This window comes from Silurus aristotelis (genome assembly GCF_946808225.1).
Source record: "Silurus aristotelis genome assembly, chromosome: 9".
In the NCBI taxonomy this organism is placed as follows: Eukaryota; Metazoa; Chordata; class Actinopteri; order Siluriformes; family Siluridae; genus Silurus; species Silurus aristotelis.
The window spans coordinates 6,279,209-6,297,161 of record NC_139582.1 but is presented as its reverse complement, the minus strand read 5'-3'; the positions used below and the strand labels follow the sequence as shown (position 1 = coordinate 6,297,161).

The 17,953-nt window shown below is 37.5% G+C and overlaps 2 protein-coding genes across 3 annotated transcripts; one reads left to right on the top strand and one right to left on the bottom strand.

Annotated features, from left to right (window-relative positions):
- Positions 1-350: 350 nt before the first annotated feature.
- On the top strand, positions 351-4,749 carry tipin (timeless interacting protein). Of its 2 annotated transcripts, none has more exons than XM_083550771.1 (8): positions 351-467; positions 1,155-1,305; positions 1,393-1,483; positions 1,573-1,648; positions 2,851-2,973; positions 3,636-3,702; positions 3,948-4,133; positions 4,271-4,749. In XM_083550771.1, exons 2-8 carry the CDS (start codon positions 1,167-1,169, stop codon positions 4,483-4,485), a joined length of 897 nt encoding a protein of 298 aa, XP_083406897.1. In that variant the 5' UTR covers positions 351-467; positions 1,155-1,166; the 3' UTR covers positions 4,486-4,749. The 2 variants fall into 2 exon arrangements, with proteins under 2 accessions (XP_083406897.1, XP_083406898.1); XM_083550772.1 differs by lacking the exon at positions 351-467 and adding an exon at positions 620-725.
- Positions 4,750-6,386: 1,637 nt separating this feature from the next.
- dis3l (DIS3 like exosome 3'-5' exoribonuclease) lies at positions 6,387-17,412 on the bottom strand. The gene is made up of 17 exons (XM_083549888.1): positions 17,163-17,412; positions 15,655-15,808; positions 15,408-15,536; positions 15,198-15,333; positions 13,683-13,850; positions 13,474-13,552; positions 13,211-13,387; positions 12,033-12,202; positions 11,270-11,431; positions 10,899-11,149; positions 10,579-10,671; positions 9,401-9,925; positions 9,136-9,290; positions 8,000-8,178; positions 7,591-7,736; positions 7,268-7,439; positions 6,387-7,051 (listed from the first exon to the last, which is right to left on the bottom strand). Exons 1-17 carry the CDS (start codon positions 17,290-17,292, stop codon positions 6,710-6,712), a joined length of 3,168 nt encoding a protein of 1,055 aa, XP_083406014.1. The 5' UTR covers positions 17,293-17,412; the 3' UTR covers positions 6,387-6,709.
- Between the last annotated feature and the right edge of the window lie 541 nt (positions 17,413-17,953).

Sequence of the window (17,953 nt, the reverse complement as noted above, 5' to 3'; positions counted from 1 at the left end):
TTGATGCAGCACTCCATCACTTCACCTTCTTGGACAAATAATGCTTGAAGAGATCCTAAAATAAGAAAATTTATGACAGTATTAATGTATAATGTTGAAACTTTTCAAAATAAAGGTGTCCAAACTTTTGACTGGAACTGTATTTGCATGTGAGCACCTATGTTTGGCCAAAAGTACAAATGTATAAGATGACTTTCTGCTAAATGAGAAAATAGCAATGTATGGTAATTTGATTTATTATTGTGGGTTTTTTTTTTTATTAGAAGTAGTAGCAATAGTGGTATTAGGAAAAAATTAAGTCTCAGCCATTTAACGTGTTGTATGAGATTTTCCACCAGGGAGCGACATTAGCAATTAGACGCACAGAGTAGAATAACAGAAGCAGCGCTACCGGGAATCTGATTGGCTGAGAAAAACAAATCCGGAAGCAATAAGTAGATGCTGGATTTACACCTCGTCTGGCGGAGGTACGTGTGTTTCATATAGTCCGATTGAATCTGTTGATTAGGATGCAGACAGCACAGCGTCAGTTTATGAGGAGATTAGTGTTGCTTTTTGTGTGTTTTTGTAAAAGTTGATAACCTAATAGGCTACAAAGCAGCGACGCTGTTTTTTTTCCTACTCGTATTCCGAAAAACCCCGCTCGGCAGCTCGCACTCCAAAAGAAGGCAGGTGATTGGAAAGATAGCCTTTTGGCGGGATAATTCTGGCCAATCCTAGCCCAGGTGACCGAATACGGGTGGGGAAAAAAAATAATGTGGTCTGGTATATGTAAGAATACAAGAAGTTAATTATTAGCAGTATGGTTTCATATATTTTATTGATTTACGCTTTATTTGTATATTTATGTATGTACAGAATGTGCTGTATATTTTATTAGCTCCAACTTTAGACATTTCCTCATCTATTTAGAATATTTTCAAGACAAATGTTGCAAATAATTTGATTATTATATGCTGGATTTTCAAGTCATAATCAAATAAAATTTTATTTGTCTCATACATACATACATACATACATACATACATAGATACATACATACATACATACATACAGAGTACGACATGCATTGAAATGCTTCAAAGTTCATTATTCATTGTAAAGTTCATTGTGGAGGTATTCAGGTTAATGATGTCTTGTGGTTTTTTCTTCAGAGTCTATGCAGGATGTACGATCCATCAGAAAACGGTTTGTTTGCAACGTCTAATTATGATGAGATAGAGGACGAGTCTTATCCCCCTCTCCCACCGCCGCTGTCCCCTGGACAGGACAATCTCGATGACGATCATACAGCCAATGGAGAGGGTAAGACGCACACCCACACACACACACACACCTGGTCTTTGTTCAGATGATCATGTGCTTAATGAACCAGCTGTTCTTTCCATGCAGGTGAAGAGGGAGAGCTTTCCAAGCTCCCTGATGTTCCTGTAGCTAAAAGGCGAACAGTAAAGAGACCTCAGCCTAAACTCGACTCCCGGAGGTGATTATTATTGTCCATATTACATCATTGATTATGGGGTACATACAGGCTTCATGTGTATCACTTTACTCCTCTTTCTTCCGTCATAGGTTGGTGTCTGATCGCGGACTTCCAGCCTTGCGGACATTATTCACTGATGTCAAATTCAAAGGAAAAGGACATGAGGTGACTTGAAACTTGAAACACTACAGCCTTTCATCAGCCTGATAGAATTTTGTCATTGTATAATACAGGTATAGTACAGGTACACAGCAAAAAAATGCAGTTTAGCATCAATAAATGCAAATACAATACCACTGTGCAAACTGACAGGTGCAGGTGAATATGTAGAAATATGTACAACAACAAAACATAAAGGATATGGTACACAAAATCCACGATTCGGTAAGTACATCGGTTTTTAAGTCGCAGTTTTAAATTAAATTTCGTAAGATTTTGGGGGAATAAATGGAAAATTGTTTCAATTGCTTGTTGTTTTTTTATTAGTGCAGTTAAATATAAACATTTGTTTACATTTTTAAAACAATTTGAAATAAAATGCCTGTTTGGTTAAATATGTAAAATAATATTTAAAATTAAATAGAATAGATCTAACTAATGCAGTAAAATTTTATAATATTGAAAAAATTGAGTATTCGATTAAATAAAAAATTAAATATGGTATTTTTGTTAAACCCCATTTGGGTAATGTGTGTGTGTGTGTGTGTGTGTGTGTGTGTGTGTGTGTGTGTGTGTGTGTGTGTGTGTTTTTACATTTAATCTTTAATTTTCTAAAGGTATGTTCTGCTTAACTGTTCTACTTATTTCAGCATAATTTAATAAACGTCTTCATTAATTCACTCCCTCAATATGTGGAATTATCAGGATTTTTTCCTTTTAAGAGAAGTTTATGAAGCTGAACATAAAACGCTAGAGACCATATCGCTAGACTGGATGGAAGAAAGGAGAAGTGCTTAATAACACAGATTTAGACAGATTAGTGAACAATGTTTGAGACATAGGCCTTTTTTGTACATAGAAAAAGTCTTTGAGTTTAGATCATGAAAAATGGGGGCAAAAACAAAAGTGTTGTGTTTTTATAATTTTGTTCAGTATATGTAGAGAAATATGTATTGTATTGAAATACATTTTATTTACAACAGATGATCTATAGATAGGTAGAACATACAATTATGTACAGTTAGCCAAAGATGAGGGAGAATGTACAGAGTGGAGCAGAACTGCATAATTATTACTGGCAGTAAAATCAGTAAAGCATCATCGAGCCATCAGTGTCCTAGCGGTGTAGTGTTAAAATATCACTAATCAGCGCATTTACTGATTTACTTTCCATAACGTGTGTGTGTTTGCATCTTTGTCTGGATTAGGCTGAGGATTTAAAGATTCTAATGCAGAAAATGGAGAACTGGGCACATAGACTTTATCCCAAACTACAGTTTGAGGACATCATCGACAAACTGGAGGTTTTAGGAGGCAAGAAAGAAGTACAGGTAAATCCAAATCCAATAAGAAAATGTGATATAACTGTCATCTAAATCAGTGGTCCCCAACCTTTTTTTGCACCACGTACCGGTTTAATGTCAGACAATATTTTCATGGACCGGCCTTTAATGTGTGGTGGATAAATACAACAAAATAAAATGATACGACCGACGTGAATCCACTGTGTTGATTTTTGCTCATTTTTCAATTTGTTTTGTTTCAATTTGGTGGTAATGTATTATGTGTTAGCAGCCGGAGCAGCCCCTTTAAGAAGGTGGATGGAGGTAAGACGTGTGACCGAGGTATCATGACATGCATAAGAGTGAGTCATAGACAGATGTGGAGGAGAGAATCCGGTCATTTTTTCAAAATAAAACCTCGTTCAGAATCAGATAATAAATAAAATAGAAATAATGTAAGTTATGTATTCTTTCTGTGCGGCCCAGTACCAATTTAACCACGGACCGGTTTGCGGCCCGGTGGTTGGGGACCACTGATCTAAATGCTATTTAGACACGTATAGTTTCTCAGTACAATATAAATTGTATTAGAAAAATGTCCCTTGAAAAAAAAAATTTATAATATATATTTTTCTTTATTTGAGGAAGAATGACATTTCTCAGAACATAGTCAATAAAATGTAATGCTGCCTCGCTTTGTTCTCTGTTAGACGTGTCTGAAGCGAATCCGATTGGACATGCCCCTGACTCACGAGGATTTTGTTGGAAATGATGGTGGTGAGAAAAACATTGAACTTTCCCTTAAAGCACATGGTTTGCTGCAGGAGAATGTAGTTTTATATATATATATATATATATATATATATATATATATATATATATATATATATATATATATATATATATATATATATATATATATATATATATATATATATATATATATATATATATATATATATATATATATATATGATAGATAGATACAGTATATATAAAACTTCTGAGAATCTTGTTTTCAGATGAAGCAGAGGTCCGCTTGCAGGAAGATCCAGACCCGTTTGTAGAACAAAGCTTGTCTGAAGATCCGTTTATCCACTCCACTCCTGCTCCTGCATCACTGTCTTTGACCGAGGAACAACAGCAGCGCATCGAACGCAACAAACAGCTGGCTTTGGAAAGAAGACTGGCTCGACAAAAACAGCTAGGTGACCATTTTGAGTATACAGGTTTTCTATTATATCATATTGTATATCAACATGGAATATGCTTTACTACATTGTGTATATTGTTTTGTTTATTGTCTGTACATTATTTCTTTTATTTCGAAATTCTTTGAACTCAGAATCCTGGCAGCCTTTGTTCCCGGATGAACCTGCTCCAAGTCCCACAGCACATCTCCTCAGCCAAGACGACCAGAAAGAACTGGATCAAACTACAGGAAACCCAGAAACACCTTTAAAACAGGATCCTGTGGAATCTCAAAGCTCCCCTAACACTAATAAATGTGACAGTCCAGTTCCAGAAATAACAAACGACCCAGATATTGAGAGCGTTTGATCAGTTTCACGTTTCCCGAATACGCCAGATTTTTTTGTGATAGATGGAAAATGACTGCCAACTAATTATTCAGAGTGAAAAACTTTCAGTTGTAGTTGTTAGACTGATACCTCATCTGGTAAGTCATCCAAATGCTAATAGACGGTTGTATTGTTCTTGTCATCCTCTGTGAGGATCTATAATGAGAAAAACCTGACTCAATTTATGCTTTCTTTACTTCCTTCAGCTTAATAAAACCATCATTAAAAATGCAGAATTATACAATGAGAACCAACTGCTGTTGTTGACCCAGATTTTTTTTTTTTATAGTTGCTGTTATTTTTTTCTGTTTATTGCTTGACTATTTCATCAGTAAAATTAACTAATAAGCAAAGGATAGCCATATCATTCACACATGAATGAGTGAACTGGGCTACCAAGGAAAACAGGGCCTGAACTGATCTAAAGGTCTAAAGTCATACCTAGTCTTTTCAGTAGATAATATAATAAAGCATTATTTAATACATCACTTTAAAAAGGTATTCGATTAAAAGTTTGTAATTTGCATTACTCTCGTATAATTTTCTGTATGTTATTTTATCATTTTCAAAATAAAGTGTTTTTTCTGTATCTTGTATAATGATGTGTGTTAATGTCACCTGAACAGATCTGGGTTAAAAAAAAAATTACATGAACAGCTACAAACTGTTCTGGATCTCAGGGTGAACAAAGCTTAGCTCATGGACAATGGAAGTGAGGTTGGAATACACTCTGAGCTACTCCATCTCATGGCACACACACTCATTGACAACTATGTGCAAACTAATTTTATTGGCTGTTTGGGGGAGAACCAACAGGAAACCCACATGGTCATGGCTTGATAGATAGATGGATGGACAGATGGATGTGCTCTCTCTCTCTCTTAGTAGTGTAAAAGTACATGTATTTGTATCAAAATATTTTGGTACAGGGCGTTCACGTGTAACGAATGCAATAATTTTTACATGTGTAAATTTGTTAAAATCCGAGTTCCCTTAGGAACGTATTAAGTGGCAGATCACAAGTTTGTTTAGTCTCCACATCGCACTTTGGGTCCATTTTTAAAAAATCTATTTATTATTAAAATAAAAAAACATACACAGCAATTCCAGCAGTATAAAAGATTGTTAGCGCAGTGTCACTGTGGCTACACACGCCTTACCGGAAATAAGATTTGTTTTGCGCATCTGCATAAAAAAACGCTAAAGAATTGATCTTGTTAACATCAGAGGTGGGGAAGTAATTAAAGTACAAATACTTTGTTACTGCACTTTAGTAGATTTTTCTTGTATCAATACTTCACTATTTTTCAGACAACTATTTACTTTTACTCGTTAGATTTTTACACAAATATCTGTACTTTCTACTTCTTACATTTTCAAAACAGGCTTGTTACTTTTAGTTTTAATGTTTGGTGACAATATCTTTTCTTCTTATTGCGCTATTTTCATCCCATCAACCTTTTTCCTGTCCTTGCTCAGCTTTTTAAACCTAACACTTGTGTATCATTTACTGGCTAGTTTACGAAGCAAACAATGAGCACGGCAGAAGGCAACAAGAAGTCTGGGGTTAACGTGGATGAGACAGAGGGAAAACATGAGAACAGAGATGTTCCTGATCACATGATCATCATCATCTTTTCTCTGCTTGTGTTCTATATGTTCGATCTTCAGCCTGGATACATTTATTAGGTAACAAAAATAGAAATTCTTTCTGTATTAATACATTAATATGATGTGAGGTCCAGTTACCAGCGTGACACTTAAACAGGTTGTATTATTTTTATTTTTTTCACACGTGAGACCTTCTGTTAATTCATTGGATATAGGACTTTCTTTGTTTAAAAGTTTTGCATCACAAGATTATATTACAAACTCAACATACAACATATAAAAATATATTTTAATAAAACACTCCAGTAAAGTCTCAGTGCAAGGTTGTAAATATTACAATTAATACAATCATGTACAAAAATATATATAAAAGAAAAAAGAAAAAAAAATACAGCCAAACCACAATCATTAATTTGTAAATCAGTGCATTACTAAAATCACTACAATTCATTTAACCAGTTTTTATTTCATGACAAATATCTGAGTAAATCCTTAAAACACTTGAGTGCATCCATATAATCACAAACAGAGTAACTAAAAATAACATTTTATAATATCCAGCAATAAAATCCAATGGAATTTGTACTAAATCTTCAAGCTGACGTTGTGCATGTTGGTACAGTGTTTTGTTTTATGTGACAGAAAGCAGTATCGGACAGGGCGAGCTCACTGATCTCCTGAAGGATTGTGTAGAGATTTGGTGCTTTGCTCTGTCTGAACTCCTTTTCCTCTTTGCTCAGTCTTGGTCTCCTCGTCTTCTCCACTTCTGCCTGAATAGATGCCTCTTCCCTGCGTACCACCTCCTCGATCAGCTCAGACTGGACACGGCTGCTCACCCGAGACTCTGTGGTAGCAGACTGATGTGGTTTGTTGTTAAGGAGTTCCAGATGCAAGTTGTCAGAATGGCAACGGGAGGTTTCCACAGAGATACGCACCTGAGAGGTAACAGAAAATAATCATTAGTACGTCAGAAGGTTGTGGGATATCAGTCGATAGTGATCGATGAACGTATGGAAATTTAAAGTTGTTTAAAAAGTTATAAATTTTTTAAGTTGGTTCATGTGTCTTGGCTTTCTTTATCATTTAAAATAATTCCTAAAATATAAAACCTGTTTAAATGTAAATGTAAAAAATTTAGTGGGTGTACTTACTGTTATATGGTCGAATAGGTAAAAGGTGTTTGTCCCAGTGCTGGTACACGAGCAAATCCTGTCTGGATAACGCTGCAGTGTCCCCGCCTGCCACACACACACACCGTCATCCCCCACACTCACCACCTGATTCTCCCGATTCTTCAGGTACACTGCACCCTTTAAACCATACCTGCGAACACATACATACCCATGAGGAAAAATCTATTAGAGTTCTTTTACTGCATATAAAGTACTGTGAATGTTTAATTATAATATAAACACAAACAGAAACTAACAAAAGATCTGTGTTACTTTGGAAGTGTTAAGAAACTGCAGTTTACCGTGGGACAAAGACCAGTATGCCATTAGCCCTGATGGAGTATATTATAGCATCGGCCACACAGCGCTCATCAGTGAGTGGGTCCTTATCTCGGAAGTAGAGGCATTGGAAAAGCTCTGTTGACTCCTTCTGAGCATGCTGAGCTGCCTGGAGGTTTCAAAACAAGTTTGTTTTCATTCAGTGTCTCATACAGTAAAACACTGCCACATAGTGGCCAGTGTGTCATACACAGTCACACTGGATTCTTTACATTTTATAGTTAAAAATGTAATTGATTATATAAGAATGTATATAAAAATTTATAAGGTCACAAACAGTACATCAGTATTCAGTGTAAGGATGATACTGTATTGTTTGATGATGATATTAACTCAGACACTAGCCCTGGTTAAAGAACTGAAACTATTTACTCGGTTTCTGTTGTTGATATGATGAGCGATTTCCTCAAGTTCCTTGTTGTTAGCGAAGCTCTTGTGAAACCACTCCTCTTTCTCTGACTGGACAGAAGCCATGAGAAGACGATGCACTATGATGTCAGCATAGCGCCTGATTGGAGACGTGAAATGGGTGTAGCGATCCAGAGCAAGACCTGCAAAATTTGAAGAATCAGAGGAGAATCAGATGTGAACTATAGATGGAAAAAAGGAAAACTGCAATGTCACAGACATAAAAGATATAGCAGAATATTAAGACTAAGTTAAATTTACAGATCACAATGAACAATAAGACAGAGGGTACAATTATTATTTAAATAATAATTAACAATTATGATTGACAATAGTGTGGTCAGGTTAGAATCTGTGAAATGCACATGCAGGTGTAACACTGCTAATAACACTGTTTCTATGTACATGATGATCGTACATACAGGTTGGACCTTAAATAACCAGAAAGTTGTAATATTAATAAAAAGAGAGAAAGAAAGTGCATTAGCATATCAGTGCCATCAAATGGACAACCTAAGAGGCTGTAAATTAAGGTACATTGATGGGATCCTAACAGTTTAACAATATGGTTAACAAATACAGAACAGAATGTCTATGTTCCTATTTATCTCCATTTATAGTGATGTAATTCAATTAATTTTTATTTGTATAGCGCTTTTAACAATGAACGTTGTCTCAAAGCAGCTTACACAGATAATGTGGTGATAAAAATGAATATGTTTTATATAAGTGTAAGTTTGTCTTACTCCCCGAGATGGCAAACCTTGAGAGGAACCACACTCATTATACTGGTTGTTGACCAAATGATTATACTTAACTATAAATTGTTGTTGAAGTTGTTGAAAGATGAAGACCTTAAATTTGCAGTCTGTTATGTTTAACAATTAGAGCCTATAAAAATCATATAGTCATTATGAAGCTTCATTCACTCTGTCAATCATTTAAGACAATGTCTGTCGTGAAAAGCGCTATAGAAATAAACGTGACTTGACTTGACTTGACTCTGGAACACTGCTGGTTGGCTCCAACCCTTTTCCATAAAAGGTGATGGGTAGGTAAATGATAAAGTTTGAAGGCCTAACTGAATGTATGAGCTTTACCATAGTGGTAGTACTGTTCCTCTGGGCAGGCTCCAGTGGAGAAGTACAGGGCATTAGACATGGCCTGGGTGGCCATCACCCTCAACAGCCTATTTACCAGGGGGTCTTGAGAATCCACTGCCTGGTCCAGAGAATCAGCCAGAGCTTTGTTGGACCTACATACAAACACGCAGCAATTTGTATGAACATTAAAAACGCCAGTTATTTTCTGTAGCTCTAAAATTCCAACACATTATATTATATTATATTATATTAAATTCTCTACCTGGTATCAATGACAAAGCCTCGACTCTTGGCACTGTCAATCAGCTGGTTGAAGAACTCCTGCCTGGGTGGCGGATGATGCCTCAGCAGCGCTTGGTGTGGGAAACATTCCTGGATCTTACGTGCCACCCAGTGATTGGCATAAATCATGCACTCTGCCACCGTCTCATGCACCTCCAAAGGTTGCTTGGGCACCAGAGCAGTGATGTTCTTGTCTTCATCCAGCTGTGCCCTGACTTCAACACCCTCCAGCTCTAAAGCGCCACCCTTGTCCCTCTGTGACCTCAGGTGCCTGGCCACTCGAGTCAGCTGTTTCAGGGCCTGTAGGAGCTCAGCCAGCTTCTGGTCCTGTACTGAACTTTCGAGCTGGGCAAGTTCCGGCACCTTTACATCTTTTCCATTTAGCAGGTTCTGCGCCAGCTCATAGTGCAGCTGGTAAGAGGATCGGATGAGTGTGCGGCCGTACCACACGCTACACATGGCCAGGGTCTTAGCATCCAGCTCCCATATAACACTCATGGCATATCTATAAGATTATAGAAAGCATCAGAGGATCGTTTTACATATTTCAATCACTCCCATGTATTTATTATTGATACATTAATAATTCCCAAATTTGTTTTCTTTTGTTCAGTAGTGATTTGGGCTCTTTCCAGCTTTTTTCCATCCACCATCACACTACTGAACTTTACACTACAACGTTAGATCACTGTATAAAACACAGTATATAACTTCTGTACAATTATACATACAATGTACATAATACATATGGAATTTTCTATACTCTTCATTCTCTACAAATATTGTGCCTTACATACATCTGCACTATTAAATTAATGTGTATCATATATATATATATATATATATATATATATATATATATATATATATATATATATATATATATATATATATATATATATATACACACATACACATACACATACACACACACACACACACACACACACACACACACACACACACACACAATGGAACCCAGTTATCTCGCCCTTGGTTACCTCGACAACCCTATTAAGTCGACGTTTTTGAAGTGGAACCGCCAAATTCTGGCTTTTTCTAAGATTCAAAGCGACTTTCCAAAAAGCCTACATTCATGATTCCTCTTTGGGCTTTAGAAATGCCTTTCAAAGAAAGCGTCGTGTGTGTTTGACTCACCTGTCCACTCCTCCTAGCAGTGAGCAGAGGTCAGCACTCAACACCGCTGGCAGCATGTCATATCTTCGATCAGCCAGGTAATAGGTTGTTGCTCTGAATAGACAGATAATATGGAATCTAAAATGGTCTTGCATCTGATCAAAAGTGTACTTCCTGATGTCTTTTTTTATTAATGGAAATTGTTAAAGATAACCACTCATATTCAATCAAATAAATGCTGTCCATTTCATTCATTTACTCAGAAATAGGTATAGGATGTGTTATAGTTGGATGCTCTTTATTTGACATGTAAGATTTACCACAAATTTAGAACCACTAACCTGGAGCGAGCCTCCAGATCAGTGAGAGATCCCTCTTTAACAAAGTGTGTGACATCTGCAATGTGGACCCCCAGCTCTAGACGCTTTCCCCCTGGCAGCGTTCGCACCGACAATGTGTCATCCACGTCCTCACAGCCCAGAGGGTCAATACTAAACACCAGGTGTGTGTCACGCAGGTCCTTCCGAGCACTTATCTCAGCCTGGTCTATCTGCCAAGGCTGCTCTTTAGAGTTCACAGGCATCTCACGCAACTGCAAAAATACAGATACGTGTAAAAAAAAAAAACACAAAAAAACTAAATATTCAGTATATATGCAAAGGAAATCAGTATTAGTAGTATTCAGTATTTATACAATCCCTATGCTGCTCACCTGGGCTTCAGAGAATGGAGTCACACTAATGCAGTTCTCCACCAGTATGGTCTGAATTTCAGTCTCCACCTCACCGGCCTTCCCCAGGACTCTCACACTGTGACCATTGGGGTAGAGAGAAGTGCTCTCCCATGAGTCCACTCGCACAATCACCCTATGGTCCTTCAGCAAACATTAGCATTTACTTATATTGTACATGCATCACATGGTACCATATTTGCTTCTATAATCAGTGTTATTCACTTACTAGTCATATTGTTATAGTCATAATGTTATACCTGATCGGTGTACATTACAATATTTTAATGGGAAATGTTAGTTCAGTGGTTAAGGTGTTTGATTTCTTATTCGAAAGGTCATGAGTTCAAATCCCATCACCACCAAGCGGCCATTCCTGGGTTCTTAACCATCAACTGCTTAGGTGTAAGTTGCTCTAAATATAAAATGAGCACAATGCTTGCTGTCAGAGCAGCGTCCTACCAATTATAGGTACGGATTTAGCAAAAATCCACATTAATTGGATTGATTGATTTTTGATCAGTTTTCAGTATCACATATGTGTCACAAATTGTAATGAAATCTAAATCATGTCTGCTGTATGTACTGAAATAAGACATATATATTTGTGTCACTTCGATTCTACACAATAAATGGACAGGTCCATATGTTTTAAAACCATATGACAGTATGTATTTACGTTTGAATTAAATGCTATTAAAGGTAATATATTTACCATAAGATATAAGTAATATAAAATCCTGACCTGCAGTGCTTCAGCCTGCTGGGTGCTGATCCGGATCTTCGGGATTCGGCAGTCCCATGGAATAGCCAGAATCTTCAGAGAGTTTCGGGACTGAGTCTGCAGCTCCTCTCGAGGAGGAAACGTGACCACATAGTCCCTCCAGTTTCTTTGTATGATACCCACCACCCTGCCTAAAGGAGAACAGAAAGAGAAAGAGGAGGAAAAACACAAATCATTTTCGGGAACGTGTAGTCTTCTTCTTCTTTTGGCTTATCCCATTAGGGGTTGCCACAGCGGATCATCCGTCTCCATATCCCCCTGTCTTCTACATCTGCCTCTTTCAACCCAACTACCTGCATGTCTCGCAGCCTCCTTGGTCTTTCTCTTTTCCTTCTTCCTGGTGGCTCCATCTTCAGCATTCTCCTACTGATATACCCCATGTCCCTCCTCTGCACATGTCCAAACCATCTCAATCTCGCCTCCCTCACCTTGTCTCCGAAACGTCCTACATGAGCTGTCCCTCTAATAAACGTGTTTCTAATCCTGTCCATCGTTGTCACTCCCAAAAAAAACCTTAGCATCTTCAGCTCTGCTACCTCCAGCTCCACCTAATGTCTATTACTCAATGTGACTGTGTCTAAACCATACAACATCGCAGGTCTCACCACAGTCCTATGAACTTTCCCTTAGTAGTATTAGTTATTAAGTTATGTTTATGTGTTAATGCTGTATTGGTTGAAATTAATAAATTGTACTAATTATATTAATCCTTTTAAACTTTACATCTTTCTGATAATACTCTCCACTTTGAATGAAGATCATTAATTAGTGTCACTTTGCCTTCTGGAAGCAATTTTTTCTAAAAACCCAGTTATATAATTAAAACTACATCTTATTTATATCCAGTACACATGAAGTACCAAGATGCATTGCCATAGTTGTTTACTAAGCAATAAACACTAATAAAAGTACAGAAAACCAGTTGTATACAAATGAAATGTTGTAAGTTATATGGCTGGTTTTTTTTTTGTTTTTTTTTTTAGACAACGCATGTTTTATTAGTCAAAACCATTTTAACCTCCTTGTTTCTGAGGACTTTGTTCAGCCTGCATAATGTGGTTTTGGTTTTAACTGCATGAAGCTTGTGTAACAGTAAATGATAACAGTGTAAAGACAATGTCCAGGTTTGTGTTAGTTACCTGTTGGCATAGGCTGACTCTGAGTTTCCCCTCCTTTCTCGTCTCCTCGGCCCTCTGTTAAAGCCATGTTACGACCCTTCCACTCACCATGAGGCAACAATTCTACAGCAACCACGTCACCATGTATGGCCCGATTCCGATGCTTCATTCCATTGATCAGAACATCACTGTTAAGCTCTAGGAACATGTCAAAGAATTTACAGAAATGATCACAATTCAGCTAAAAGTGGTTAAATGGATTTAGAGTTTTTGGGTTTGCTTACCCGCATTCTTGCTTGCAGAGCCCTCAAAACGCACAAAGGCCTCATGCTGTGCACGGTGCTTGTTCACACTCAGGGTTCCCTTGAAACAAGAAAAAAAGGGATGCAGCAACATCAGTGGTCACCTTAGACCCAAGGCAAAAAAAAAAAAGCAGTCCTGCTACTTCATTTACCATGTGTAAGTAGAGCTGATTGGAATAAGAGGCTCTTACATGAATGTATCTCCCAGATTTGATCCCAGACTCCAAAACCTCTGCAGGTAAATGCTCAGAGTACTCTTTCTCTGCCCCTTCATTCTCTCGATCTTGTAGGGTCTGAGAAATGGAGGCATACAGCTCTTGAGCTGCATGCAAGTTTGGCCAAAAACTCTCCAGGTATTCCTATGAAATGTTCATATGTACAGTCTATTAAACATTTTGTTGACGTGAGATTTTTTTTGTCTGAAACTTTCCACTGGTCTGCAGTGATGTGTGCTTGTTTCAAGCTTTACTGAAAACAAACTCACAATCTCACACAGCAGGGACATAAATAACACACATCTGGATCTGAATATACCAAACTGTTATATTATATTGCTCCCCTTACTACAATGAAACCAACTGCGAATATTTTGTACCCACAAGAATAGATTAATTAATATGGTACAGTGAATTATGTACAGATCAGGCATAACATTATGACATTATAACTCAGGGTGCCATGTCATTATGACATTGATCGGTCGCCGAACATAACCGGCCGAAGTTCGGTGGTCTCTATATTATCAGTTTTCAAAGAGTGAGAGGGACGGTTCAAGTGTGACTCACTCAGCTGTCTAAAGAAATATTTGACAAAGTAATGAAATTCATATGCCTTGAAGACGGAGGATTCAGGCGACTCGTGTCCCACTTGAATTTACGTTACGTCAGTGGTTCTTTAAAGTGTGGGGTGCGGCCCTCTAGTGGGGAGTAAAGACATGACAGGAGGAGAGCAATGAACGGCAGGATTTATACGTATTTATTTTTTCTGTTGTTCATTAATCTTCATTTATGATTTTCTGTATTAAAAATAAAGTCAGTTAACATCAGTTAAGGTACCAAACACAACTACACTTACATTTTCTCTAATTTTTTCTTTTTGATGTTATTTAACAAGTAGCATAAATAAATTAATAGATAGATAAATAAATAAAAGGCTTCAAATAGACCCTATGGTTGATACAACTTTCAGTGATCGGGGATAGGCCCTAAAAATCCTGATCGGAACACCCCTATTTACAACATTATGACCGGTGAGTGAATAACACTATTATATCTTTATTATGGCACGTTTGTGGGTGGGATATATTAGGCAGCAAGTAAACATTTTTTCCTCAAAGTTGGCGTGTTTGAAGCAGGAAAAATGTGAAAGCGTAAGGATTTGAGTGAGTTTGCTGAGGGCTAAATTGTGATGGTTAGACGACTAAGTCAGAGCATCTCTTAAACTGCAGCTCTTGTGGGATTTTCCTGGTCTGCAGTGGTCAGTATCTACCAAAAGAGGTACAAGGAAGGAACAGTGGTGAACCGGCGACAGGGTCATGGGCGGCCAAGGCTCATTGATGCACGTGGGGAACGAAGGCTGGTTTATGTGGTCCGATCAAACAGACAAAAGGGGGACCAACACAATATTAGGCAGGTGGTCATAATGTTATGACTGTTCGGTGTGACAGGGATCAATCAGACTGAAAGTCTATAATATAGACATCATACCTGAGTTGAGACGACGTAAACACCACTGTTCTGACTGCCATACTCTTTAATGGCCTCCTGGTCTTCTGTGATCATAACTACTGACATCAGACTAGCCAAGTGGTTATAATACCACACCGCTGCATTGTACACACACCTGCAACAAGTACAGATACATAAGATTAGTTAACCAAACACCAGATAGTCGTACAAAACACCAAAATTTCTTACCTTGTTTGCCATTTCTCTTGTGATTCCCCCATTTTCCGTGCACAGTAAGAAAACCGCTGAAACTCATTAGCATATAGGACACAGTCATACCGTGGGTCCTTCAGGAGGCCACGCAGCCGGTTATAGTGCCTATACAAAAGAGGACAAGAAATGCATGTCAACATTTTAGACGCTTTTATTTTTCCATACAAAAGAAACACCGCATGCACATAAATAGACTATATTGCATATAACAGTCAGGGTTTACCTGCGCCCACGTGTGTTTTGTAAAGCCTGGCATGCAGTCTGTGTAAACACCACCCCTCGAAACTCCCTGAACTCAAAAATCTCCAGGTAGTCTCTCACCACACCAGCATCTGGCACCACATAATGAGTCACATCCCCGGACAGCAGCTTGCCATCTGCATAAGCATAAAGTATAGATAGTGTAATAGAAAAACATCAATAGTTCGTATTGGAGAATCATCGTGGAGCTCCATTTTCAGCTCAGGTTACAGTTTGTGTGCAAGCATGCATGTTTTTCTCTTGTCTAAAAGGATGTCCTTTAAAAACCTACAAAACGTGCCAAAGGGTAGAAGAACTTTCATTGTTTACAAGTACAGTAATTTTAGTTGGACAAATTAGTTTTGTGGACAAAGTGAGAGTGAGATGGTTTGGACATGTGCAGAGGAGGGACATGGGGTATATCGGTAGAAGAATGCTGAGGATGGAGCCACCAGGAAGAAGGAAAAGAGGAAGGCCGAAGAGGAGGTTTATGGATGTGGTGAGGAAAGACATGCAGGTAGTTGGTGTAAAAGAGGCAGATGTAGAGGACAGGGGGGTATGGAGACGAATAATCTGCTGTGGCAACCCCTAATGAGAGCAGCTGAAAGAACAAGAAATCCATTCACTCCTGGGCCCCTGAGCAAGGCCCTTAAACCCACAGCTGCTCAGTTGTACAAATTAGATAAATGTAATGCATAAGGGCGTCTGCCAAATGCAATAAATGTAGTATTAGTTAGTTTTGTGTAGTTCTGAGGTCCACGTTTTTAATTCGTGTGTCTTATGCACCTCGGTTCTGAGGGAACGATGTTTCGTGTCACTGTGCACTGCACTTTATATGTTTGGAATGACAATAAAAAGCCTGTAAGCACGAGTGCATGGCACCTGCCGATTCCAGGTTGCGTAACAACCTCGTCTCAGGATTCACCATGAAGATGATCATGGTAAAACAATCCTGAAGATCTTCATCAAAACATGGTGAACCTTCAGTGATTCCAACATCACAGACACACACACACACAAACAGCTTGAAGCATGCCTTAAATGAGAAGAAGCAAGGTGTGGAGGTATTTCACACCCAACACTAACAATGATCTAGTTCTGATGGATCTAGAGGCAAAATGTTACACATGGCAGAAATCCTGCAGAAGCTGATTAAGCATACATACTGCTGGAAGCAACAGCAGCTGTTGTTCTCATTCAATTATTATTTGAATTAACACATATCACCTGAAGCATGATCTAATTAGATTCACTTAATTACTAATTTAGTAGATAATTGATCTGATTAATTCTTTAATTAAACAGGACTCCAGACTGAGTTGTGAACTGCTCAATGGCACACATAATTCATGCTACCTACTGCAAACTTTTAACTGTAGAAATACCAAATTCCCACTTTTATTGAGACAATACATCTTTAAATGTATAAAAATCAGGACTGTAGTAAATGATGTAAGTGATGTCCATGACTGCGCCTGGTTTTGCGCTCACCGTGTTGACATTCCGCCTGGCACAGCGCACTTCCGCACGGGACCTGCTCCCGCAGATAGAGCTCCCGAACCACACGAACTTTTCTTCCCCGCGAACTCTTTAAATGTAAGACTTTTTCTGTTTTAATCATTTCCGAAGTTTAGTTCATTCCCACCTTCAGGGTACAACAATAACAAATTATAAAGAAAAACCTCTTTTTTTCTTCAATAGGGCAACAAAAGAGACTGAAACCCCTCTAGGGCCACCTACTGGTCTGGAGGATATACTACTAGTAGTAGTATTTTCTTCTATTATTATTATTATTATTATTATTATTATTATTATTATTATTATTATTATTATATAAAAATATAATATTTTTTATTATTACTACTACTACAACATGTGCACTTATCATTATTTGTAAAAGTAGTTTTAGTAGTATTTTTTTTCTTACGTTGTTATTATTATAATTCTATAAAAAAATAATTAATATAATATTTATTATTATTACTACTACTACTACTATTATTATTATTATTATTATGTACTTTTATTATTATTTGTAGAATTAGTAGTAGTAGTAGTAGTATTCAAATCAAATCAAATCAAATTTTATTTGTCACATAGACATACATACAGGGTACGACATGCAGTGAAATGCTTTTTTTAACGATGGTCCGGCATGAGGGAATAGGAAGGGGGAGAAAAATAACCAAGAAAAATAAGGCAGATAATTAAAGTGTAAACTATATAAAAAATAAAATATATAAAGATATATATGAGAAAAGGTGTATATACAAGGTATGCTT